This window comes from Solea senegalensis, linkage group LG19, assembly GCF_019176455.1.
Source record: "Solea senegalensis isolate Sse05_10M linkage group LG19, IFAPA_SoseM_1, whole genome shotgun sequence".
NCBI lineage: Eukaryota > Metazoa > Chordata > Actinopteri > Pleuronectiformes > Soleidae > Solea > Solea senegalensis.
In genome coordinates this window covers 16,190,525-16,217,875 of record NC_058038.1, presented here as the reverse complement: position 1 = coordinate 16,217,875, position 27,351 = coordinate 16,190,525, and the positions used below count along the sequence as shown (strand labels likewise).

Genomic DNA, 27,351 nt, shown 5'->3' with positions numbered 1-27,351 from the left:
TTTAAGTCGGGCGCGCCCCCTTTCCATTGCGTAGGACCGAGCCCCCAACGTGCGTGGCCGCGGCCGCGGGGCCGCGCACGCAAAATCGAGGAGAGTGTAGAAGAGACTAGAAAGAGAAGTGGGTAAAATATGGCACCAGGATGAACTTATTAAATAATGGAAATGTGTGTAATCTTTATGTAATCATATATACATGCATATATATGTGTGTGTATGTATACATACATACGTATATATGTGTGTGTGTATGTATACATATATATGTATGTATGTGTATATATATATATATGTATACGCCATTCTGTTCATTTATCCTGATTATCGGGTCTTTGATTGTTTATTATGGTTATGGTAGCGGTGACGGTGAACAGGGACTGAGTGAGTCTTTATCAGAGCAGCTGCATTGGCTTCACTGATCACGTATGGGTGACGGGGAGATTGCATGGTTTTAACCAATATATAAGTTTGAAAATCATTGCATCACCAGCTTATCCACCTTCAAACAAATTAATTTGGCCCATTCATTCATTAAAACAGGTCTTTTTTATGCCCGCACCCAGTGGAGTGGCTAAAATGAGTCACTATACTCCTCATAATTATGTTTGTATCTGCATAAAATCACTGTGATTCATACATTTCTTTGTAATAAGACTTGTATATGTAGGTGGGCATTGCTTTATGTCGGCTGCCATCTTGTTCTGCCATGTTTCTACAGCAGTGGTTCTCTTTTTACTTACTTTTTATACCAACCACCCAAGGAAAGATTGAACTCTTGATATAATACCAACATTAAAATACGGTGACATAAAAAGGTCGAACAAAGTCAGCTACGCACATTTCACAGGAGGCAGATTTATTCCCATTAAGATAATTTGCTCTCATCATCATTTTTTATTATTTGTTTCATTTTCTACACACTTTTCCTCCAAGTACCACCAGAGGAAGCTTTTGTACCACAGCTTGAGAAACTGTGGTTCTACGGCAACCTGACAGGACATACCGGCCACAGTGCATGCCTGTGTGTGAAATTAATTTAGAGTTCAATGATGAGTGTGAACTGTGATTACAGTAAAAACAACAATTAACAAATTAATCTCAGATATTTAAATCAACACCCCATTTTTTCCACAGCTTTTATTTAGAGTTAAAGCCTTAAAATAAAGATTGATCCTTTTAATTTTGGGCTTAACTGTACTTGTGTGTGTCAAAATGATGTGCAACAAATAGACAATTAAGGTTTTTTAAAAAAAAATAAATAATAATAAACATAATTTAACATTCAGGGAAACTTTATTATGCACAACAGTGGAGGAGTCACCTGAGAAGACAACAAGCTGCAAGTCATAGTGTATATTTTCAAAGATTAGAAAACTTCATTTCTGAGTTTCTGATGAATTTCACAACCTTTGGTCACAGTCAGTTTCAGTTTTGATGCTAAAATGCTAAACCAAATTAGTCCTCTTCCAGAAAACAAATAAAAAATGTTTCTCTCTTCCTAACACTAAGGGTCCAATCATTGCCCTAAATCTGACTCCTGTTATTCATCTAAACGTCTTATCAAATGAAACTGGTTAAAACACAGAACGGCAGCCTGCGGAGCAAACAGAGGAAACAGAGAAACTGGTGTATTTATGTAACAACAGTAAAGGCACAAAAGATCAGAATCTGCAATGGAAATGAAATCTGTGCCTCACTCTCTGGTACAAAAGTCTACACCTCCAGCTGCATTTGATCCAAATATGGAACTAAACTGATAAACACTGACTTTAAGTCTTAATGTTATTGAATGCTAAGAAAGCGCACGCACAAAGGAGAGCTGGAAGAACACAGATGCAAATCTTAGTGATGATAATGACTGCTGATGTTGCAGCCAACATATGTTTTTTTTTTTTTTTTAAAGGTGATGATTCTTTAAGTCTGTGTTGACTGGTGTGATCACAGTCACTGATCACACACACTTATCTAATTTTACACCTGAACGTCCACACGCCCAGAAACAGCTCACAAAAAGAGAAGAAGCAACTACAGTGGAAAAAAGGCTTAGAGCCAAATTCCTATTATCTTTCACTCAGGCCGATGTGGATCAGTTTACAATAAAACTACACACACACACACACATACTCTGACCCTCTCTCTCTCACACACACACTGACTACCTCTCTCTCTCTCTCTCTCTCTCTCTCATACATACACAAATGCACGCACTCTCTCTCACAAACTCTCACACACGCGGCCTATGGTCCACAGTGTCTCTGCACCTGGAATACTCACATCACGTATGGGCATTGGGTGTCATGGCAACAGTTTCTACAGTGACTGCTGAAAAGCCAGATGATGGTGATGAGACAGCATGTGTTCATGAACAGTTGAGGAATGAAGGTTATACACACCTACTGACCTTACTGTGACCGTTCACCTGCGAGCTCCCACAAAACTGTCTCATCAGATCTGTCTTAAAATAAAGCCTTTTAATCTGATGCTAAAATGAGGGATTAATCCTCAATATATTTAATGTTGTATGGACAACTGCTAGATTTAGCACCACATGGCTCCCAGTGTTTAGCACTAAAGCTTTGTTTATATGGGCAACATTCCTGTACTGCACACAGGAAGTGATTCATTTTACATCAAGACAGATGGAGGCAAGTAAATAGAGACGGCTGCAAACCATAGAACATATATGAAATTGGACATAGGCTTGAGAGGACACAAATGCGAAACTATATTGAATAGCGACTGAATGGAAGTCTATGCTAAAATGAGCTTCTACTTCTTAGTTGATTTATAGTTAATTAATGGTGTAAATCAATAGTCTCATGTCCACGTCACCTATGTGAGAGACAGTCAGTATTGTCCAGCCGGATTCTTGGTTGTAGGTGACGTCTGAACTTCTGTTTGAAGTCAACATTGTGCTGGGAGTATGTGGCAGAGACACATGCATACAAATGATGATACATGAAAACCAAACACAGGCAGAATAACAGACACCAGCAACAAAAATCACTGCAGTTCCCACAGTGACACAACAGACAACAACTCAAAGGTAATCTGTCATTACACATTTACAACATTACATTAACAAAGACTGGCAAATCCATTTGTTTTCTTCTTTTTTGTTCCCACACTGACTTACAACACCACCACTGTCTCTTATGAGGGTGACGTAATATTCCTAAAATAAAGATTTTGCAGCACAAGAAAGAAAGAAACAAAGTGTGTAAAACGATTTTGTAACATTTACAATGTTCACACTCACTCGAAGCCGCGTGGAAGTGAGACTGAACTTTTCTCTCTAGCTCCTCTCCTCACTCCTCCACTTTCACTCCAAAATTGGAGTTCTCCATTATGAATGTGTTTCAGGACAAACTGTCTGTCAGTCAGTCAGTCAGTCTGTGTGCCTCTTGTGTGACGTGTCACTTCCCTCCACAACACTCGCTCCCCTCCCCCCTTTTACTTTGCCTTCTTTCAAATTTGACTCATAACAACTACAAAAAAAGGTTTTGGATTTCCAATGTGATCTCCACACATCACCCTAAGTAGTAAATAAATAAATAAATACAACACAAAGATTAACCGCACAGAACAGTCACAGCAAAGGATGAAGAATCCTCTCACCGTGTACTTGACCTTGTCTTAAGTTCTCCATTAAGTTTAAGAATGCATTGATGCACAAAGTGCGTTCAAATCAGATCCTGTTAAATCACAGCGCCCTGAATCTACGCCCTGAATCTGACAGTATTGTTTCATAATTTAAAACACGACTATGATGTTCACAGATAATGTTGTTAACCACCCCTCACTATGTTAATATGGTCAGCTGGGTTGACCTTTAATCTTTCAGCAGATTTTGATTTGATTTTAGCTTTTAGAGCAGTGGACCGAGACTTACAAAGTCATCTCCAAAATCATCCACGACCGGCAGAGGAAGTAGATTTGCTTTGTCCAAAACAAAATCAACCGTCACTCCTACATGTGTAGAAGAAAACACCTGCTTGCAAATGACTTTAATTTAATTATATGACCTGTTTAATTATAAGTCCCCCATATAAAAAGTTTGTCAAACACGGGAGATGAATTTGTGTGCTTGCCATTTAGCAGAGGAGTCATCAGAGTAGTGACTCACTGCTGCTGCCAACAGTGACGCCAACATGCAGTGGTCCCTCGCCACTGATAGAGGGTCCTTTATAAAACTGTAACATCATTCAACTTTTAAATAATAGAAATAGAAGAATAGAAAATACAGGAAAGAATGACACTTCAACACCTCCATGTTGCAGCGAAGCACTGTGCGATTGTAGTAGAGATTTAATTAATATTACAAAGCAGATATATGAATTACAAAATGGCAGACATGTTGTTGAGCCTGTGTAACGTGCACAGCTGCACACAGACTTTTCATAAAGCAAAGGCTTGCTTATTTAAGTGTCCATTTTTGACATCTGCAGTTTGAGAAGCTGAAAATAATGTATTACAGGTTTTTGGAAACTGTGCTACACACAATGGCAAGTTAAAGGTCCAGTGTGTAAGGATTAGTGACAATCCAAAGCCGTGTTTCCATCATGTTACAGTTTAGTTTGGTACAGGACGGTATGGTTTGGAAGAGTCAGCCCTGCCTTTACTTGGTAGATGGGGTGTGCGCTGCGCACGATGACTATGTCAGCGAGATACGAAGCGCAGCGTTGTACCGCTGTGACAACGACATCGAACGCGACACAATGGAGGACGTCCAGCAGCTTGTTTTTTTTTTCTGCTTGGTTTGTGGCTGTTTGTCTTTACACAACGTCAGACTTTGTCTGTTTCACCGGTCACAATGGAGTGACGTTTATCTGTCGCCCAATTAGTTAACTGTCTTATGTCTAGCTCCACTACCCCAGGGGAAGGGTACCAAAAAATGGAACGGTTGGGGCCAGTTATTTTGGCACTATTCCTAATGGAAACACAAAAACTATGCACCGTACCGTACCGTACCACTCTGTGGAAATGTGGCTTAATAACGAAACGGCACAGGACTCCGCTCAACTCACAACACCCTTTCACATGCGAGTCAGGGCACTATGTTGGCCTTCACATACCAGAAAGGACGTTCTACTGTGTTTGTGGAGGAAGCGTCTGCTTTATAACTTGAAATGCTTTGTCCTATGGAGCTGTTGGCGCTGCAAAATGGCAGCCTCGGTAAAGCAAGGGCCTTTCCTGAAGTAACTATTCTTATAAAGCACATTCTAAGGCTAAGAAAACCAAATAATTTTATTAAGTGATTATACTCTTGAACAAACATACCATACTTCTTCTTCTTCTTTTGGCACATGGTAGTATGTCCTGCCATGAAAAGCTACACACTGGACCTTTACAGTAGAAACTAAGGATGGGACAATACCACTTTTTTGTGTTCAGTACAGATACTAATATCACTCTAGTATCTACCGATACTGACCTGATACAGTCATTTTAGACTAGATTATTTATGAACGTATGAAGCTGTTAACAGCACTGAGTCATTAACAAATGTAAAGAATAATGTATTCCCAAAGAGAAGAAATAAAAAGCCCAAAACATGACTCAGCTAAAAATGCTTTTGCTGATTTGTATTTACGTTTTTTTTTTTTACAGTCATAGTTTTCATAGATTCTAAATTTTTATCTGTCCGATATCCGATCTAGGGATTCCCATCCCGAGTAGAAACTTCCTGAACTTTGCTGCAGGCTTGTATATTCCCCCCCCCACCCCCAAAAAAAATAAAAAATCCACATTAACCATGATGCATCTGGACATTAGATCCCATAATGTGTCCAAAAATCTCCTCAAATCTCCAGTGTAACTTTAACTTGTTTTGTGATCTCACGATGATGCCATTGGGTAATTCTCTCCATGACTCCCTACACTAAATGTAATGTAAATGTAAGTGTGTTATCTCAGGATTGAAAAGTTCTCATCACGACTGCTGCATACACGACATGTATACTGTAAATGTGGTAGTGTGAGCCTGCATGTGAAGTGATAACGCTCCTTTAATCATTGTCAGAGTCTTGTCCGCTGCTACTGTGAGTCATGGTGTTTACTGGAGAGTTCAGTGACCTCACTGTACTCTGTTTATCCAGAAAAATAACCCGACAGGAAACACATTTCACTGCGATGTCCGTGGCTCCACTGAGACAAGAGGTGGTTTAATCTGAAAGTGTGCGTACGCGTCGAGAGCCTGCGGGGAGCCGGTATTTACCGTATTCTCGTTCTTAGTCTACTACGCTTTTCTCGTAAGCGGAGAGGCTATATCCGCGATTCAGAAAAAGAAACACGGCATTCACGTGACGCGCTTGTCTGCCTGGATACTCGCGTGGTGGTGGTGGTGGAGTTGAGGAGCCGAGGACACAGCGGTGAAAACAACACTCCCACCCGCCCACGTGCTATGAGTCACACATGACTCACCAAACGTGCCAGTAAGAACATCAGCGCTACTTCTCTGGAATATCACACACACACACACACACACATAAACACACAGGGGGAGGGTGGTAACCTGCTGCAGCCTCATACCGGGAATCCACGCGTTTCTGGTTTATTTCCATTTATCCTTTATGTCCACGGGGCTCGCACCTCATTTATGTCTGCAGTGAAGTGACAGGAGCAGCATTTCTGGGAAGAAACAGCCATTGAGATAATAATCCCACCTGTGAAACCCAAAGCTGTGCAGCACGAACTTTGCCCGCGAGCAAGCAAGCACCGATATCTGATAACTTTTATGATCATTTGCACAGAGGAGCGTTGATATTTGATAGCGTTTATGATTCGTGCACAGCGGACAGCTGTCAAGCATTAAGTGCTCTGCATTGTGTGGTGATCGGCAGAGGTGAAAGGGGCACTGAAATATTCTATTCATGTAAAAGTACCACTATTTTTGATTTACTTATGTACAAGTAAAAGTACTGGTCTGAAAAAAGTACTCAAGTTAAAGTAAAAAAGTAGCATGTTTAAAATTTACTCAGAGTTAAAGTTACTTTTTTTTTTCTTTCTTGTGTCATGCAAAAGGACAAGGAGACACACATCTTACATCAATTGTTTTAAGTTAAATGCAAACCTTTACAAATTTAAGTGCTGGCAAAATAAAATAGGTAAACACATAATGTATCAGTCAACATGGGTCAAAGGTCACAAATGTTTTAACTTTCTCACTCATTAATGGACCTTAATTAGTACCAATTCACTTGTCCTCATCATTCACCTGTCATCTGCGTTTATCCATCCACATGGTTCACCTGTCCTCATCATTTAAATACTTTTTCAGAATAAAAGCTCTGAACGTTTATTTTTTTGTGAAGACAAACAAATGATTTAAGATCAGATTTGTTAAAATCATGATCAGATACTGATGCTGGCGGGCCACTTTTTCACCAATTGCTGACCGCTGGTTTAGGTCATTAGTCTAGTTTTGTCCACTACCACCACCACTGTGAATGTTTAATGAATATTTTCTATCACTTTGTTTAACCGTTATCAGCTCTAGAACATTGTGCTTGTCAACATTTGTGACTTAGATGAAGAGCAGATGCTATTTTATGACACATTCATACAGAAATTCCTTCAGTTTTTCCTCACCACTGAAACTAATAACTGATACAGTAACATACAATAACACACTATTCACACTGTGCGTTTACTTTTTAACCGTTTATCTAATGCTGCCTGGACTGTATGCTTACTTTTGTGAATTTAAGAACTTTTCTAGCTTCAGCAAAGGTTTTATATTTGCTCATTACTCCTTGTGTTTATCCAGTACAGCAGGCAACAATGTGCTCAGCTACGTAGATTTAGAACCCCCACCACCAAATAAGCATAGTTGCCTCAGTGACTATTAAATTAATCCAGATGTTATGTTATCTGCAAAATTAGTATTGGTAGAATCAGCATTTTTCATTGTGCAGGACAGTATAAATGTGGTCAAAGTGCATGGGTCAAAATGAAACTAAAACCAAAACCAGTTGAACCAAGATACAAAAAAAGAAAAGAGCTGAGACAGAAACCAAAGTTTGAAACAACAAACTCAGCCATGACTGTAAAGGTGTAAACCATGGATTAAAGTTTATTATACATCAATATTAAAATTAACAATGATAAAACATACAAACAACTGCTGAAACCAACCAGTTTTTATGTCTCTGTGCACTTGTCAAATTTACAGTATTAAAAACAAACGTCAGTGTTTATTCCAACAGCTCCTCCACAAATCCAGCAATGCACATAGAACTGATTAAAACCCACACATTTAAAGACAGCAAATCTCCTGTGAGCGAATCATGTTCCTCCTTCTGATCTCAGTCAGGACTGTGAATAGAGAAACGGGAATAACTCAGACACGGGAGCAAAGGCCAGTTGAGCACATTTCTCATCAGCTGCGAAGCACTTTCAGGTTACTGAAGGTACAAATGCTCACACATTTTAAAACCTGTTCAGTTTTTCTCCTCTGACACAATAAAAACACAGAAAGACGACCAGAGTTTAAAGCTTATTGCATGCATCCGTTTGTGTTGGCTGCATTAAGCTTTAAAAGGAAATGTTTAAGATTTTGAAAAAAATATTGGGTGCATATTACAGAATAGATCTGTGAGTTATTTGTTTTTTCTATAATTCAGTTTCTGTACAAATTAAAGCTGTTTCATTATAGGACTTTAGAGGCACAGACGTTACAGAGATAGTTCAGGACACAAACTCAGCTCTGGCATCACCATGTGCTCAGCCAGTCACCTGGTTGCACCTGGTTGTTTGTTTGGTCTAGTCCTCGAAACCTTTATTGTTCCCACTGAAAAGCGTGTTTAATCCAGTTCCATGTAAAGAGGTACCAAAAATCAGACATTGCATATTGAAAAAAACAAAACAAAACTGATTTGTCACAGATTTAAATGACATTCACCTCTAGAGCAGCTTCACAGTTTGCGTCTTCACCCCAGTGCTGCTGTCACCGCTGTGGACAGGTGACACGAGTGTGTCCAGGCATGTGGCAGATGCCACAAGTACGGGCTTTCTTAGCAGCTGGAGGTTTGTTAGGGGCGGACCCTCCCGTTGTCTTTCTCCCCCTCCTCCCTTCGTCTCTGCCGCCATTAAAGCCTCCACCAAAACCACCTGACAGGAGGAAGAGAGGTCAAACACAGTACAACACAGTGTGAGGTGACTAGAGGATGTTGCACTCAGAACACAAAGGTTCTGTTTCTGTGAACACCAGGACTGACAGCTGATAAAGTGAATGCTTCAAGGTCTCAGTGAGAGTGCTCAGAGTCGTGACAGATGTTTTTTTTCATATAAAGTCGTCCGTCTCTCTCTCTCTCCTGTTTGATCTGTATGTTCATCTTCACGTTCACTTATATTAACACATTTTTTTTTAAAGGCTCCAAGTCCTGACAGCCTTTAATAAATAAGCCTGTCTGTAGCCCTCTCTCGCAAAATTTAAATAAAAAAGACTAAACATTTTGTTAGACCGGTGTACCTGTCACTATATTTATTTCTGTGCATTTATGGTGGACAAAAAATAAGAAAACATACAAGTGAAGACAACATCAGACACAAGGAAACATCTTAATTCTAACCAAAGGGTATAGGTTAAAGCTATAGCTTATTTACACCTACTTCTCTTCCCTTAAGAAATCCTTTTTTTAAATTTCTGAATGGGGTCTTTCAGTAAAATCAATAACAAAAGACCTTGTTTGATGATATCAGGAAACAGCGTGGCATCATGCGAATTGTTGTCTTGTCTCATTTGGTTCACCTGTGTGTTTGCAATTAATGGGGAGAGCTTTAACGGGAAGAACAAGCAGCAAAATGGCAACGGCTTCCTCACTCTGAAATTCCATAGGGGGTCTGCCCTGACAGTTACAGCAGAGATGGTAAAGCAAACGTCACTGAAAGGTGACTAAAATGAAAGTTTCCTTAAATTTTTCTTTTGGATATAAAATTTTGGAAAATGTTAAGTATGCTGCTCATTGTTTTAATACATACATATTACATCTTTCAGTGGACTGATGAGAGAGAGAGAGAGAGAGAGAGAGAGAGAGAGAGAGAGAAAGAGAGAGAGAGAGACTTGCCTGGTGGAGGTACATTCTCATCAGCCCATTGGAAGAAGCCACACTGCTGTTCTCTCGGTTTCCCACAGGTGTGGAATATCCGGCCCTTGTTTGGACCATCCTTCTGCACCGTGCGTGTCACTGCTGTCTCATTACAGTTACACATCGTCTGTCCTCCATCACCCCCTTCTGGCCCCTGACCGCCTCCAAATGTGTTGCTGAACCCCAGTGAAGGCCTTGGAGTCTGCACAGTCTTTGGCGCGGGCAGTGGACGTGGAAGCCCTTGACTCTGCGGTGCTCCGGGTTGATTTGGTTGATCCGCCCACAGGAAGAAGTTGCAGCTCCCTGCGTTGCACTTGTAGAACTGACGCCCCTGGTTAGGACCGTCTTTTCGCACAGTGAGGAGAAGTGCGTCCTGACCACAGTTGCACACAATAGCATCACTGTTGGGGTCAACACTTCTCTGGCCTCCGCCTGGGGGAGATCGAGGCTGAGGATTCCAGGAGGGGACAGGAGGAAGGGACGGTTGAGGATTGGATCGTGGTCTGGGCTGCTCTTGCCGGCGGGGCCTCGGTGCTGGTGGTCGAGAGTCACCTCTTCCTCCACCTCCTCCCATTCCACGCCCCCCTCCTCCTCCTGCTGCTCTGAGGTATTTCAGGTCCAGCACCTCTCGGAGCGTCTCGTCACAACCTCCAATGCAGCCAACAAATTCTAAAGACATCATTGGAGGGAGGCTGCCCCTGCGGAACTTAAAGTTCAACCTGAAGAACGTAGGACAAACAGAAGAGTGATGTTAAAGGTCAGATACGGAGTTCACATTTGTTTGATGAATACGATTCAACATTAGATGCTAACATGGCTGACTAATGCATACCGATGTGAACAGAGCAAGACTAGGTGCGTGAACGTATGTGAAACCAAACATGAAGAAACTCAGTTCTAGAAAACTGTTAAAACAGACAAGATGATATAAAGAAACAGAACAGGAGTAACATTAGGTCAGCTGTCCATTAACATTCAGTTTATGTATGATACAAAATATAATATAAAAATAATGAATACATCACTAATATGAAAAGTAAGTTGGGATAATATTGCAAGTTGCCATGGCAACCTGCACAAAAGCAGCATTAAGCAACAGTTTATTACTGCCCATACTGAATTTTCATCTGACAAGTGATACTGCTTTGAAGTAAGTGCTGCAGCTCAACTTTGAGCTCTGTACTAGTTTGGTAGCCATGGCAACGGATGCTGGTACGCAGCACATTGGCGAGTGTGCCCTATATTTGGACTGAGCCGAGGCACGTGCTCAAGGGGTTAACGCCCACTGGTGTAAACAAGAATTTTGACGAGTTTCTTGCTCTGACGAAGTGGCTTCATCTGTGGTGGAGAGTTGGACACCGATGGTAAACAGTTTGTTGACTCTCTCTGAGCTCCCACATACACTCAGTAACACAACAAGTGTAATCTGTGTGTTCATGGGAAAAAAACACTTGGCGCCGACGCGACCACCAAAAACAAATGAAGTTACTGTGGGTCTGAATTGTGCTGGGGGGGAAAGTGATACTGAACCAAAGGAATAAAAGGGAATCTTTAATATCTGCTGTACATTGTAAAGTAAATCCAACCCTGTAAGACAGCAGAATTACTTCAAATAATTATATTTATATCACTAGAAAAGAAAATGCAAATATGCTGGCTGTATGTATATAATGTAATTTCATAGTTGAGTTTAAACTTTCTCAAGAGGTTCCAGAACAAGCATATTGTACTCTTACTCTTACTATTCATCACATTGCTGCACCGTCATACAGCTAGGATACTCGTAAGAGACATTTAAGACTATGGCATGATGAATGTGTTGGATAATAGCTGAGATAGACAGAATTATTCAAATTCATCAAGATGGTGACAGAAAAATGTCCCAACAAAACATTGGGTAGAAACACTGGAGTGTCGAACCAACTGACAAGCAATACAATCCCCTGAAGTAACTCAAGTAAAGTGTAGTGTTGTAGTACTTGAGTACTGCTTGAGACTGACCTCAGTTTTGGACACATCTTTGTGATGAGATGGAACACTTGCAAATCCAATGAATATAGTAAGTCACCCTTAGTTAGAGTTTGTTTTTGTCACAGATGCCAGCTGTTACCCCTCCCCGTCACCTTCACAGGGAGTAAATTTAGGTTGCTGTGGATGACACCACAAGGAGAATCTGTGGAGATGTTGCCAAATTGCTATAAAGTTTGCTTTTGTAAACCACAGACAAAGAATAACAAGGAAACAACACACCACAACACTGCCTCATCACACATTTAATACAGGTGCAAGGCTGCTTTGCCTGACCATAAACAATGCTTATTTTAAGTTCAAATACCATAGTATATATTATGTACGTATAGTGCACTGGTCATGGTCTTGACTCAGTCTTGCCCTCCCTTGGTTTCAGTTAGTGTGGTCTGCACAAAATCTCTTGTAGATTTAGTGTGAGATGTTATAAACAAAAACTTACATGTGAACAGGATGTGGCCGACAGGTGGGACAAATGCTGTCATCCCTGCTGACCTCCAGCACTGTGTCAGGGAACCACACTGCCGTCTTACAGGCTGGGAAACCCGAGCAGGACAGGTACTTACTGTAGGAGGACAGAGACAGTGGAGAGGATGGAGAAAGAGGTGAAAAAATAAAATGAATACAAATATTATAATGAGAAACTGTTCTGTCCTATTTACTGAGAACATTCCAAGGCAGACTATTAAATCCTATCAGTCATGTTAACCCTGGGTTGACATCATGTCAGTTCAAAATAGAGGACTGCATTGGGATTGGGCAAATTGTAGGGGAAGGGGCGAGACAGAGATTGCTGTGGAATTGAGTCCAACGGGTTGATATGAGAAGATTCAAGCAGGAAAAGGCAAGTCTGACATATGGAGAGACTTTACTGCAGTGATTCCACTGTCAGTCTGACAGCAGCACCACATGCTGGGAAATAAAAAGTATCAGTGCCGTTCACGCATGAAGCTCACAACATACAGTCGCCCAACCTTCTGTAATGAGCATTTAAATGACTTGAAGACTTGTTCTATTCTTTCAACAAGATTGGATGCACTAAATATAAACTGCTTAGATTAATTGTCTCGACGCATCTTAATCTACAGACTGAAAGGAACATCTTTGTTTCTCACAGATCTGTCCAAATATCACACAGCAATCATTTTAAATATGTTTCTTGAATGAAAATGAGAATAATGATGAAAAAAATGACCCTTCCCTCTGATATCACAAATCATATCACAATCGCAATGTCTGTCAAAATAATCTAGACACTGTATATCTGTGACACTGATGAAAAATAAATGTTTTGAAAATTGGTTTAGTACAGAACAACAAACATCTACACTCAGAGACACTACATATCTCTTCTCACCTGTTTACCTCCCTCTTCTTCTTCAGCACCATGTCCCGACCACAGTGTGGACATTTCCTGACCGGCAATGGGATCTCCATGTCCAGCTGCTCTTCTTCAGTGATCTCATGAGCTGCACCCAAATATGTTGACAGGGCTTCGTCTAACCTGAGGCAACAACAGCACGTGATTTCTTTCCAGCAGCATGCAAATGTAACACATCAGGTATGACATTTGAGTTGGAGTGGTGTGATTGTGGTCATTTGTGTTCAGATTACAAATCAAAATATGCATATGGTGCAACTTACTTCTTTGCCTTCTTGGCAGACTCGATGAAGACAGCTTTGTATTTCTGGATGTGGTGAAGCAACACGCTCCGTTTTTCCTTCCTGCCCTCAGACACCAGCTTCAGGTCTGCCTCCAATTCAGAACGTAGGTTTGGTTTGGACATCTCATAACCCATGGAGTTGTAACCTAAACAAACAAACTGTTTCATTGTAGTTCTCACATGTATAAATGACAAACGGTGAGACTACCCCAGCCCTTTTTGGCCTGGTGGGGATTTGAACTGGTGACCTTCTGGTTACAAGTCAAGTTCCCTTTCCACTTGGCCACGGGCTAACCAAAAAAGGCTTGTTGTGATGTAGGAAAAGAAAAACAAATTAGTTAGTTTGTATTTGCGTGAGTATATGCATACATACCCTCCACCAGCCCCATTCCAAGCTCTCCAGGGAGAAATCTCTGGTCCGCCGTCAAGCCGACATACATGCGACTCTTGATCGTCTCAATGTGCTCTGCGTGAGTCGCATCTGTGCCTGTAACATTAACATGATGGTGCAAGCTGGCTACGTGTTCATAGAGTAACACACAAATGTTCTCTGTGTGCATATGTGTGTGTGTGTTTATACCAATGCCGTGCTTCTCCATCAGTGATATGAGATCAGCTTCAGTGAGCAGCTGAGGAGGACTCGTCTGTCCATCCACCATCTCGATGGCAGAAGGCTGAAACTGGGAGCCGTGTTCATACACCGGAATCACCTAGAACGTTCAATAAGACGATTTTAAAGAGGGACCAACACACACACAAATTTGCACAGCTATGCTTTTAAGGAGTCTGCACTGACTTCCATTCATTTGGGTAATATAAACAAAGCAGCGTCCCTAACCTTTACCAAAACCAGTCAGTCAATGACTAAGCCACAATTCAAATCTTAGCCCTAAACTTTACCAGTTCCTCAGGAATTAGGTTCTGCCTCATTAGGACCTCCTGAAAAGTCTGGTTAATGCTACGCTATGCTGAAGTGGTAACAAATACAAGTGCACACACACTACCTTGGTACTCCATCTGTCATATGGGTAAACATCCAGGTAGTTCCTTGCAATGATCATAAGTCCTGAGGTGGAGAACTTCTCCTGAGCAATGTCTATGTCCACCACCGTCTCCTGCCCCAAAGCATCCTGGGATACGCAGGCCAGGAAGTGCCTAACAATGAACTCATAAACACGTCCTTCATTTCCCTTGGACGCAGAAGAAAGAGAAAAACAGAGCCAATGTTACTGTGTGTGAGCGCACGGTGAAATTCTTTGTGCTACTAGAATGGTACTTGTATCTTACGTTAATACCTATTGAAAAACAAAAGAGAGAAAAAGGAGGATATAGAAAACATGGATTGTTGGGCACTGAAAGACTGTTTAGTATTTATTCACATTGTGACAAAAAAACAAAACAAACCCTAACATTCTAGTAGTTTACAACTGTCAATATGTATACAAATAGTTTACTTTTATTTTTGACCCAAACCCGAACAGGAAATTGGACAAACACACATAAAGAAAGTTTATATTTTCGATATGTCCCAAGCGTTCAAGTTAAACTAAATGTTTCTTATGTACACAGCCAATGTTGTCTTTGTGCATAAATATATATTGTATATTATTGTACTGAGAAAGCCTGAAAATGTTAAATTAACAGCTTAAATATAAACATAAAATGTTTATATTTGTTTATATCACACAAACTGAGTTTAAGGTTGGTGTACATACCTGCAGTGTGCTGCTGTACTTTGTGGGGTGTATGGGGGGATGGGCTTGGTCAGACTTCTTGCCCTGTCGTGGGTTGGGGCCCCCAGGCTGATCGAGCACCCGCTGTGCAAACGTCCCCCAGACTGGGCTGTGACTCTGCTGCTCCACCAGAGGGCCGAGAGCCAAGTTTGCAGGGAAAATGTTTGTCTCAGTGCGGGGGTAGCTGATGAACCTGGAAAAAAAAAAGTCGTCTTTCACACCAAGAAACTAAAAGGAGTTTAAATGAAAGACAGGACATTTACATAGAATATGGTTGGACCAAGGCAACACTTTCCTATTCAGACAGCAGAATGTATGTATATATGTACATTACTGAAAATGCAGCTTGTTTTAACACTCACCCTTGAGTATAGAGTTTTTCTGCAATTTTCATAGTCTCTTTGGCACTTATTCTTAGCTTCCGAGATGCCAGTTTCTCCATTTCCTATTGGAAAGATAGAGACAGAGGTCTGTACATAGTGGGACAAAGCAGGGACCGAGGACAATGAAGCTGATATGCACAATTTTTGTCTCATGCTTCAAAAAAAAACAAAAAACAACTACATATACCTTATATGCAGCACATGCATGTGCATGGCCACCTGACTTTGTATTCTTACCACAGTGTCCAAAGGCAGCGGTCTCCACTTGCTCTTGGGTTTGCTGGTTACTGAGGTGACTGTTGCTATGGGATCCTGGAAATGAGTAAAATGATTTTCCTGTGTGTAGCTTTTTGCACAAGGCTTTTATCTCATTTTATTCAGGCATGTTGACAACACATTTGAATTTAAATTTACAGCAGTGTCCTGCTGAGGTAACAGCTGCAGGGCGAAGAGCAGTTACGTGTGTGTGTGTGCGCTTCCATCATTCAGTAGAGACACAAACTAGTCCACATGGGGGCACATAACGTGAATGATGCTTGGTTTTGCGTTACACTAAATAACTGAATTAATTTGTATAATCAGAAAAAAACAAATCGCCGTTGTCGAGATGAAAGCCCACTCCTGCTTTGCTCTTGCCTTTGCTATTTTTGCATGAATACATTTTGTAACTATTATGCAAGAGCAAAAGTTTGTCCAGTTCTCTTTACTTCAACATTTTTGTGCATTTTTACCTTCATTTTATGAAAATGAAAAACAACTAAATATAAGTAATCACAGGAGAGAAAAGGGTACAAGAGTTAACTAACACTAAATGGTCTTCAACTAATGGATGCAAACTGGCCTTTTAAATGTTAATAGGAATTGTTATAGTAACACAGATATAAACTAAAACTATGTCAGTTTTCAAATTAAAACTATATTGCACCTTTGAAACTCAGTTAATTGTATTTTGGTGTAATATTTTGGTTTGAAGGAAAAAAATTATAACAAACTATGAGCCAAAAAAGATGATAAAGAACAGAAAGGTTGTATCTGCAGAGCTGAGTCATGAGTTCCAGTTTCACATTACATAGTCACTTGATCCACTGAAATTATAAAGATATCTCAGCTGTAATATATAATTTGGTGACTTTGCGGGACTGAAGTCACACAATCACACCTGCATGTTTTTGGCCTGTGGAAGGAAACTGAAGTACCCAGAGAAAACCCACGCACACACGGGCAGAACATGTAAACTCCATGCAGAAAGGCCCTTGTTCCGACTGGGTCACGAACCCGGGTCATATGTAATGCATCCAATGGGGGGGATTAATGAAGTGTTCTGATTCTGATCTGCTTCTCATCTTACTTTTTACATAGAGTTAGAATAAGGCATTTTATTCTGTTTTTATAATTTTTAAGATGATGTTATATGTTATCTCTCACTGAGGGTGAGATAACGATCATAATAATCTGACCTAAAAATGTATGATGGGTTTATTTGATAGTTAATTTTTTTGTTAATTCCAGTCTACTGTTATTCTGTGGGGGCACTGTCTGCTCTGTGTGAATCCAAGGGGCAAGTTAAGTGCAGAACATCAGGTAGCTGTACATGCCCCTAAAATTTGAGGAGGAAGGAGACATTAAAAGGGCAGCATAGAAATGTATGAGAAACAATGACTACAGTCACAGACATTAATTTGTACCAAAATAAGTGACATGACAAAGTCAAAAACATATTATATTAGTGGAGAGTATTTGCATTTCTCATGTGTGTCTTACAAACAGCACTCTAGGAACTTACTAAGAACTTCAGGCCAAACATCAGTGTTTATCATACAAAGACAACCACCCACATACCTCCATGCAGATCTGGTAGAGCACCAGGCAGGCCGTGTGGTTGAAGAGACGGTTTCTTTTCCAGCTAAACTCTACATTTTCCTCTTCGACCTCATGCAGCACTAACACACACACACAAAAAAAATCAGTTCGAAACCTGAACACTTGTTACTGTATCAGATCAAATGTGCATGTCTCTGTATTAATCTATGTTAAATTCCTACCCTTTATCTTATAGAAAGTCTCAGGTATGAAGGCCTGGATGGCTTTGAAACGCTCCACCACAAAACCCAGCGTAGGAAACTGACAGCTGCCATACGAGATCAGCTGATTGGCCAGAGCCTCTGGAAAGATCTTCTGCAGGCGAAGTGTCTGGAATCGAGTGAAGGATGCACCTGCAAAAGATGAACATAGGACAAGGATGGGATCATATTGACCAAAGCAGTGAACACATTTCCAGATACACTACACAACTAGTGTTTCATCAGTAAGGTAACATTTAACCAAGGTTGAAAATCAGACTCAAAAAAGTGATAATTCTGTATGAACTGTATGAACGATTGTCTGTTGAGCCTTTGTGATCCTGAAATAATATTTTGCCCATGTTGCATGAAGAGTGCCACCATACCTATCCGCAGGTCAAGCTCCTGACGTACATCAACAGCATCACTGATGTTAACATCTGGCTCAGTCAGAGTTTCACAAGCTCTCCGAATGGAATTGGGGGTAATTTCAGAAAACTTAGCCCGGAAAACTTGTAAATTGGGTTTTACTAAGAAACACACACAATTATCAGGAGTTAGTTGTGGGCAAATTTACAAAAACCTCCACTTTACAGAAACATAATTGTACCTGCTTTGCAGACATCTATGACTTCAAAACCAATGTTCTCTCCTTCTCTGTCACAATCAGTCCAGATGACTAAAGCCTGGCACTGCCTTGCCTCTTTCTCTAGTGTCCGCTACAGAGACAGCAAGGGGTAGAGAAATAAAGAGGGAGGGAAAAGGAAAGAGGGTTTAATATATATTTAAAAATTCTGATCCTACAAAAGCCACAGGTTAATTTAAATACAAAGTAAAGATTCCTGGAATTACCCTACCTTGATTTGTACCATGTTATCCGGACAATACTTCTCCACCTCAGCATCAAATAGCAGTACAGGATTGCAACTGTGCCTTAGAAAATAATACATACATACATCAGTTGTTTTAACAATAGAATACAATTGAAAAAAAAAAATACAAAGTCAAATTTTAAATTACCATTTTTGGAAAGGTGCTTTAAATTCCAGGGCTAGTAAATGACCTGAAACCGATGTCATTGTTACTTTGACATCCTAGAGCAGAAGAGACAAAATAAATTAGCGTAAAAAAGAATATAAATACACAAGTCCATGTGTTCATATTTAAATATTTCTCTGTTGTCACTTACCTGACCAAAGAGGTGATAGTCATACTCATAGAGTTTGTTAAACTTTGATAGTCCTTCCCTCTGAAATGAAGAAAGAATAATAATAATAATAATAATAATAATAATAATAATAATAATGTGCTTCAAAACAAGTTTCATCTTGGTTTACATCAATTATTTTGTTTACTTATAGTATTATATAATAATTGGATTATGTTGTGCTACGAGTCAACAAAGAATAGTATAGTATAGTATAGCATGGTAATAGTAGTTTTAGTTTTTGTGTCTTGTATCTTGAAAATGCACTCATAACAATGAGCCTAACTGAACCCTGAACAGTGCCAGCTAAATGTTATTTCCATTTCTGACTCATCTGTTGATTGATTATGATTAGAGACCGTGTCCAGAACAAGTTAATTATGTGTCTGCATATGTATGTTAAGATGTGTTTGTACTTAAGATGTACAGATGAGACAGACTGACCCTCATGGCTCTGCCGCTGGACATGATCTCTGAGATGCCTTTCGCTGCATCGTTCTTCTCGGCTACGCAGAGCACCCGCCTGATCTGAGCCCGGCTCCGGATCATGTCTGCCTGCTGTGGTGTGTCAGCGAGTGTCAGAGAGCCGCTGCTCTGTGCTGCACAGAGACACCTCCGCTGGACCCCGAGAAGCTGTAGTCCCGGTCGAAGCAAGGATCTTCCGAGGGAATGCACTATTTGCATGCCGGGCCGCTCTCAGATGAAGCAGCCGGACTTCCGGACAGCCCCGCTACTGCTCCTGCTGTTAGCATGTTAGCTGAGGCAGACTGCTAAAGCCATGGTTTTCGCTTGCAAGAAACTTTTGACAAGAGCCAAAAAAGTATCAGCACCGTGCCCAGCTTTACTCTTGATAAAATGACACCTGAGATTTAACAAAAAACCCATCAAGAAAGTCAAGTCAACACTTGACCTGCATCAAATACGGCGTCTACACCGACACCCCACGCTAGTGTTTACAAACGCCGCGCGCCCGCCTGTCAAATACTGCCGTATGCAAGGCCGTAATGCTGTCGTAAAATGTTAGACTAGGAATACGGCAACAAACTAAGCTCAAACAAGTTTATATAAAAATAAATCCAACAACAACAATATAACCTTCACGCGCTGTGTTTTGTGTGTCTTTGTTTGTAACGATCATGTTAAAAATGATCTTACGCATTTGCTGTCGAAATTCCACCATAAAAATCACACCCCCTCCAATAATAATAATAATAATATTATAATAGCAAACATAATAGATAAAATAAAAATACAACGCACACTGGTGTGGGACAGACAGAATTACCGTTCTAAATTAAATAAGCAAAGAAAACATAGAATAAACACAAAATAGATATAAAATATAGATAGAGATATAGATATAAAATAGACAGAATAAAATCTTGTCTTTTGTTGGAGATATAATGTCCACTTGAACTTTAGTTTAGTGACTCTAATAACCTTATTACATAGAGTATTGCAAGTCACCATAGAAAAAACCCGTGTAGTTTTTGTTTTAGGGTGGACTTTCTGCAGATGGGAGGAGAAATGGTCACCTGACATGACTGTAACCAGCTGGGTAAATATGGCGTCTGTTACTGGATGTGAAAATTACTACACGCAGCGCTTTTGTTTTTAAACGGTGTTGGTGTCGCACCAGGAGCCCGCATTTTACCCCAAAAATCGGTAAAGCGATAGAGACGACGCATGAAGACACGCAGGTCAGACGGAGAAAGCCGCTTCACCGAAGCGGTTGTGTGTTTTTTTACTCGGCACAGCATGAATGGTCTGATGTCTGCCCCGACCCTGTGATTGGCGCAAAAATAATTGCTTTTGTTAACAGAGTACCCGACTAGTATGTATTTCGTTGACTTAACAACCATCCTGCAATTGGGACTGGCTACTACTGAGACCACGGGTAAATACTGCGTCTTCTCTGCGTTGGACGCGTTTTTTAAGTTTATATAAATCCCTTTTATAGACCGTCTCCATCTCTGGGCTACTAGAATCATATGCTTTAACCTCACTTACTCAGCCACTATATGGACAATGTGAGAGCAGAAAGATAACTCTGCTGCATGTGGCTGTGCTCTAACAACTCGGTTATGACTCTAAGCAGCACTGAACTCTGTGCTGTGTTTCTCATGCCTTTCTCAACAACACCACTATGATAGGATCGCCTGACGTGGTGGCTTTCACTAAAGAGGATGAATTTGGCCAGACAAGTCCTGACCCCTGGGGCCTCCCAGAGGAGTTCTCCATCCCTCTCTATCCTCCAGCTGACTCCAACCCCTGGGCCAAAACCTCCTATGCCAAGTTCACCAAAGACTTCATCCTCATCTCCGAGTTCTCTGAGCAGGTGGGACCTCAGCCGCTCCTCACCATCCCAGATGACCCCAAAGTGTGCGGCACATTCGATCTTAACTACTTCTCTCTGCGTATCATGTCAGTGGACTACCAGGCGTCCTTTGTCGGACATCCACCTGGCAGTGGCTACCCAAGACTCAGCTTTGTGGAGGACTCAAGAGTGGTGCTGGGCGACTCCAAGGAGGGGGCATTTGCCTATGTCCACCACCTCACACTTTACGACCTGGAGGCAAGGGGCTTCGTGCGACCTTTCTGCATGGCGTATATTTCGGCAGATGAGAGGAAAATAATGCTGCAATTTCAGGAGATGTCACTCCGTTTCTCGCAGGCATCTGAGTGTCTTAAGGCTGGTAACAGAAGAGCCTTTGCCAAGGAACTTCAGAGGAAGCTCCAGGACCTGGAGTAAGATGTTCTTTATGATCTTTTAACTTGCTGTGGCACATGGTGTTCAAATCAGTGTTCATAATCTGTTGCTTTGCTGAGTTATGTATGTCAACAGGGAACAGAGTAATCAGTGAGAAGTTTTAACAGCAAAACCGGTTTTATCAGTTTGATGGCCCTGCAGCAAAAACCTGCAGTTAGATTCTTTAGATAGCCATCACTTCCATGTTTACAGATTTCATCACATTTTACCATGTATCATATCAATCTAACTTAGTTGAGTTAACAGGAAATACTATGCAGAGCAGCACTATAATGCTAACATGCATACAGTGACGGTGTTTTATATTATGATTTTCAGCGGGTATATTGTGAGCTATTTGCACTGTTTTATCATTTTAGTATGTGTAAATGTTGCTATTTTTATTAAGTCATTGCAGAAATATTAAAAATATGACCTGGTATTGATGCTTAGAGAAAAGTCTAAGGGTCACCGACGTTAACAGACTTAAATATTTCACTCTGAAAACAATATGTGAACTGAGAGGAAAACTTAAATGAGGTGTCGCTGAAGTTTAGCATTCATGCAGAATTTTTTGGCCATCCATAAAGTAAACCAACACAGCAATCGACTTTTGTTGTGTCTCTATATATGCAACTGGAGTGATAAAAACATTACTGCCTGGGGAACCCCAAATCTCATTTTACAGTTTATGAAGTCCCTTGCCATATGTTTACAGTGTTTCTCGTATTGTGGTTTCTCCATTACTTTGAGGAAGAAGTCTCCTAATGTGAAACTTTATTACCTTTTAACCCTGTTTTTCTCTCCCACAGGTACACTCACTCTGTGCTGCAGAGAGAGGAGGGCCTGCAGAGAGAGGCAGGGCCTCAGTCCATGTACTCTGCTCATGTTGTAGAGAAGGCCAATGAGCTGGCCAATGTGGAAAAGAGCATCTATGAACACAGAGACCTGCTGAGACAGATCAGCTCGTACTATTGCTACCCACGCAGAGATCCTCACGCTGTCACTTGCCAGAGGTGTATGACTGAGTGCTTGAGTGAGTGCGAGGCGCTGTTGGACAAATATGCCAAGCTTGCCAACCCCTTCAGTTACACGGCCAAAGGAAGGAAGAGGGAAGATGGGCAGGGTGAGAGTGATGGTGAAGGAGGTGAGGAGGAAGTGGAGGAGGATGAAGAGGGTATTAAACGCAGGTCATCTTACACGCCCCAGCTGATCAAAGCCAAGTCTGCCAAGTGTTTCGACAAGCGATTGAAGACCCTCCAAGAGCTGTGTGATGACACTTTTTATGAGGCCACCATGGAGCTCCTAAAGGAGACAGAGAGGAGTTTCCGTGGTGACCTGTGTTACCTTCACACACGCCGCCTGGACAAGGCTTTACGCAAGAAACAGAGAGTTACCAACTTCCTGTTTGAGGAGGACCTCAGTGATGATGTGGAGGATGATGGAGGGATATTACAACCGTTCTGTGCTGTCAACCATGCTGTAGAAAACTATACACTCTTAAACCCACCTCCGATTGTACTAGGACCAGAACCTCTAAAGCTACTGAAGCCTCCAGATTCTATAGACCCAATCTCTGAGACCAGCAATACATTGGAGAGTGAGCTTGGGCTTGGGGATAATCATTTGGAATCCTCCCCCTCAAACCAGACTCTGGAAACCCTGGAGAGCTCAGAGGAGACCAAGGGGAGCTTTAGCAGTGATAAGAGTGGGATGGGTCCAGCAGAGAAGCAACAAAGTCTTGGTAATGTGTCTGACCCTCCTGATTTTGACTTGACCACTGACCCTGACCAGATTACTGACTTGGAGAGAGAGAGCAGCAGTGAAGATATGGAAACCACTGCAGGGGAGGATGAGGGTGACAATGGGGGAGACCAACCACCTCTGTCTTTCCTGGAAGTTGCGTCTGAGCTAGAGGCCAATTCGGAGGATGACAGTGAAAGATTTAGTGTTAAGACATGTGAAATACAGTCTGACTTGTTGGTTCCAATTGACTCAGCATGTTGTATGGCTCAAGAGGGTTTCCTTTATGAGGCATCTGCTCCAGAGGCAGATCCTCTTCAGGGTCATAGTTCCTGCAGTCAATCCTCTCAAACCCTGGTGGTCAACCAGGAACCCCAATCCCTTCTTCCCCTCCAGGATGATTACTTTGTGGGTTCTCCATGCACAGAAAAAACTGTAGCTGGTCTGGAACTGCCCATTGGACATTTTGGAGATGCAGTGTCCCGAAATTCATTTGAAGATGGGTCAGACTGCACCATGAGTGCTTCTACAGGGTCTGATCGTGCTGCCTCACCTCTCGGTTATGGAGGGACGGTGACCTTGCGTCACAGGAAAAAAGCTGGCCAAGGAGCTCTGAGGTTTGTGCGACAGTACCCCTTTGCCATGCAAGCTTTGTGGTGCCTGTTGAGTGGCAGAACGCTGGTGGTGCTTGGGGCAGATGAGGGGAGGGTCCGCCGGTTGGTTGCTGCTCTGGCCCTCTTTGTTCCTGGCCCTGGGAAATGTGGAGAGAGGGTTCAAGCCTGGCTGTGCTGCCCATTTACCCTTACTGATCTGCAGAGGTGGAAACTCATTGGATTGCAAAGGTACGTCTTATGTCTTTATTGCAGTATTTTAGATTCAGAGAGGACACCTGCGCTTCGTAATTTCACACACTGGTTTCTTTATTGACTGTTCTTTACTGGCTGTTGAGCTCAGGTGACCCTTTTCCTCTTCATAGACTCTACCTATGTGGTATGTGTTTTTCTGCCTCACACAGAATGGCGTCTCCTGTGGGGTCCAGCATGCTTTACTCCCTGTCCCGCTACAGTCGATACATCTCCATCCTTGATGCTGACCAAAAGACCTTGCGCTGCCCCGCGTATCAGGGCCAACTGCTTGCCAACTTAGCCGATCACCGCACCTTCATTCGCCGTGGCTCCACCTACTTCCTTCACACACAGAGCACCCTCTGTCACCTGGCCGCCAAGGCCTTCCTCTTTACTTTCACCCACCACCTCCACCTGCCTGTCAGCTCCACAGAGGGTCCTGAGGTTGTAGAGGGCAGACGGCGCTGCTTCCTGCAGGAGCAGCTGGGGCTGGGTGAGGAGGACAGCCAGATACTGCTCTACCTCAGCCATCTTATCACTCAGCGGTACCTACAGGCTGCCACTGGGAGCAGTGGAGCAGCACCGTGTTTTAGTTTTAAATACACCACCAGCGTTTTATACAAAATCTAATATTCTCCTGAGAGGAGGATTCTCATTTATTGTTTTAGCTGAAATTATCTGTGACCCTTTGGTTTTGAGTGGACCACAGGTGATTGTATCAAGGTCTTAAGTAGTTTTAGTTTCAGAAAAATCTTCTCTGGTTATTATTTTTCTGCCTTGCTGTCTTTTTCTCTTTTCTTACTTTTTCCTTAGGTAAGAGAGAACAAACTGTGAATGTCAGAGAGTGGTTTACTTTGGTTCAGAGGTATGTTGACACACACAAGCACGAGCAGACAGAGATCTGCTCTACTGTTTGTCCTTTGGGCCATTTGTCGTAATTTTTCTCTTCTGTGTTACTTGCACTGGCCTTTTTGTGTGTGTGTTTGTGCGGGTGTGTGGGTGTGTATGTGTGTGTGTGGTGCTGGTCTGACCTCCACCAGCTCACTAATAGGTTAAATCACAGCTCTGTGTCAGTCCCCACCATCCACTGAGCAGATTGTAAGTGTTGATGTAATATCAGCTACATGTAAACATGTTTTTCATGATTCCTGTAACATTTTCTGCCCATGGTGAGCAGATGTCTCTGAATCTGTCCATGTCACCTTATTAGCAGGCTTGTTACAGCTGGTTTGTGACATGCCTCTCTACATACTTCCAAAAAACATGCAAAGGCCAACTTTTTTTTTTTTAAAGCCAATTTGTGTTTCACTCGGCCACACTTTCAGTTTTCGGTTTCATAAAATAGTTTTTACACATGTTCCTGAAGTGGTTAAGTCTTCTGGTTGTTGTTTTTTATAGTATAGTCCCAATGTTAGATTTTAAAGGTGTAGAGTTGACTTTTGAAAGCATGGAGTAAACATTCCCAGACTCTGCTTTCAGTTTGTGATGCATGAGGACGTGTATTCGGTGTGTGAATTAGATCCAGTTGGCTATTATGTGATGTTGCATGTCCGGAGACATCATGTCATTGCACACATAAATGTTACTCACAGGATTAGGACCATTTTAAAGCTACTTAACCTAAATGTATTGCATTTCACTGTTGTCTTAAAGTTGTGCGAGAGTGTTGTGGTGTCAGCATGAGACTGTCCTGTGCCAGGGTGAATTACTGTATTGGTATTTCTGTTTTTGTTGTATTTGAAAGAATGGACTTGGACAAGATGCTGAACATTTTGAAGAGTTGTTGCAGGGAATGATACGGATGTGTTTGTGTAGATTTTATGAATTTCTTGTGCCATCAAACACAAAACTCTGAAGTTTGACACTTCATTCCTGCGTCACTCATTGCTAGTAATCCAGCTCTATTATTTATTGCTTCAGGACAAACTTGGGATTATGATCATCATGCTGAGAACACCCAGACTTTTTGTCTGGAGTATGTGGAGTAAATGAAAAAGTAGTAAATCTTTAAAGTTTTGTCACGTCGGCCATTAAAATCACAGCAGAAAAGTGTCTTTGATAGTATTTTAGATTTTCCTGCTCATAAATCTGTGGCGTCAGTGATGGAGCTTTGGTTATGTGTCTAGGTTGGTGACTGTGCTTGTGATTGCATGGTTAGAGTTTTAATGTGAAAGGTCAAACAATGGCTGCTGTCCCTCCTGCTATGAACAAAAAATGAAGGCATATGCTTTTAATTACCATCAACTGTACTATTTAAATGTTCCACCCAAAGTTTTTTTCAGTTTGGTGCACTGAGTTCTTTATTTTTTTTTGTTATTTCCATTTTAATTGCTTGAATAACATTTATTTCTGTTCAGATGTTATAAATCTTTTTTTTAGCTTTTGTCCCTCTAATGCAAAAAGGTGAATGTAATCTGAAAAAGCCATACCACAGTGTGCTTAACGCGTTGTCACTAAGTGTCTGTATGTTGCCATATCATATCCTTTTGTATCTAATCATGCGAGGGCAGTGTATTAACTTCAGTCTAGTATGACTGTGCTATTGCCAGTTATTTTACTAAAACACGTCGTGAATGTCTTGATTCTTTTATGTAATGTTCAACATAGTCATTGACTTCATTAAATTATTTGAATCTACTTTCTTTGTGTGTCAGTGCCTAGTTCACACAGGAGACGGGTGATTGTTGCTAAATCTTAGTGTGAGATGCTGAAGGAACAGATCGTTATACATCAGATACTTGACTGACTCTTCTCTGTGTGACTTGCTTCAGCGATGACGGATGTGCAAACATTTGAGGTGTCATGAATAATAAATGCAAATCTACCGTGAACATGTCTTAATTGCTCTGCTCGA

At 41.4% G+C, this 27,351-nt stretch overlaps 2 protein-coding genes across 3 annotated transcripts; one reads left to right on the top strand and one right to left on the bottom strand.

The window, feature by feature from the left end:
- Positions 1 to 8,051: 8,051 nt before the first annotated feature.
- top3a (DNA topoisomerase III alpha) lies at positions 8,052 to 20,147 on the bottom strand. Of its 2 annotated transcripts, XM_044051380.1 has the most exons (20): positions 19,605 to 20,147; positions 19,143 to 19,202; positions 18,974 to 19,047; positions 18,811 to 18,886; positions 18,564 to 18,672; positions 18,340 to 18,483; positions 17,936 to 18,106; positions 17,733 to 17,833; positions 16,131 to 16,205; positions 15,873 to 15,955; positions 15,493 to 15,703; positions 14,782 to 14,967; positions 14,358 to 14,487; positions 14,151 to 14,264; positions 13,758 to 13,923; positions 13,471 to 13,617; positions 12,556 to 12,678; positions 10,065 to 10,804; positions 8,900 to 9,108; positions 8,052 to 8,313 (listed from the first exon to the last, which is right to left on the bottom strand). In XM_044051380.1, the coding sequence occupies exons 1-19, from the start codon at positions 19,842 to 19,844 to the stop codon at positions 8,945 to 8,947; spliced, it is 3,114 nt and encodes a 1,037-aa protein (XP_043907315.1). In that variant the 5' UTR covers positions 19,845 to 20,147; the 3' UTR covers positions 8,052 to 8,313; positions 8,900 to 8,944. The 2 variants fall into 2 exon arrangements, with proteins under 2 accessions (XP_043907315.1, XP_043907314.1); XM_044051379.1 differs by having other exon boundaries at positions 8,052 to 9,108.
- Positions 20,148 to 20,584: 437 nt separating this feature from the next.
- On the top strand, positions 20,585 to 27,134 carry smcr8a (Smith-Magenis syndrome chromosome region, candidate 8a). Its single transcript, XM_044051554.1, has 3 exons — positions 20,585 to 21,908; positions 22,722 to 24,494; positions 24,668 to 27,134. The coding sequence occupies exons 1-3, from the start codon at positions 21,307 to 21,309 to the stop codon at positions 25,125 to 25,127; spliced, it is 2,835 nt and encodes a 944-aa protein (XP_043907489.1). The 5' UTR covers positions 20,585 to 21,306; the 3' UTR covers positions 25,128 to 27,134.
- The last annotated feature ends 217 nt before the right edge of the window (positions 27,135 to 27,351 follow it).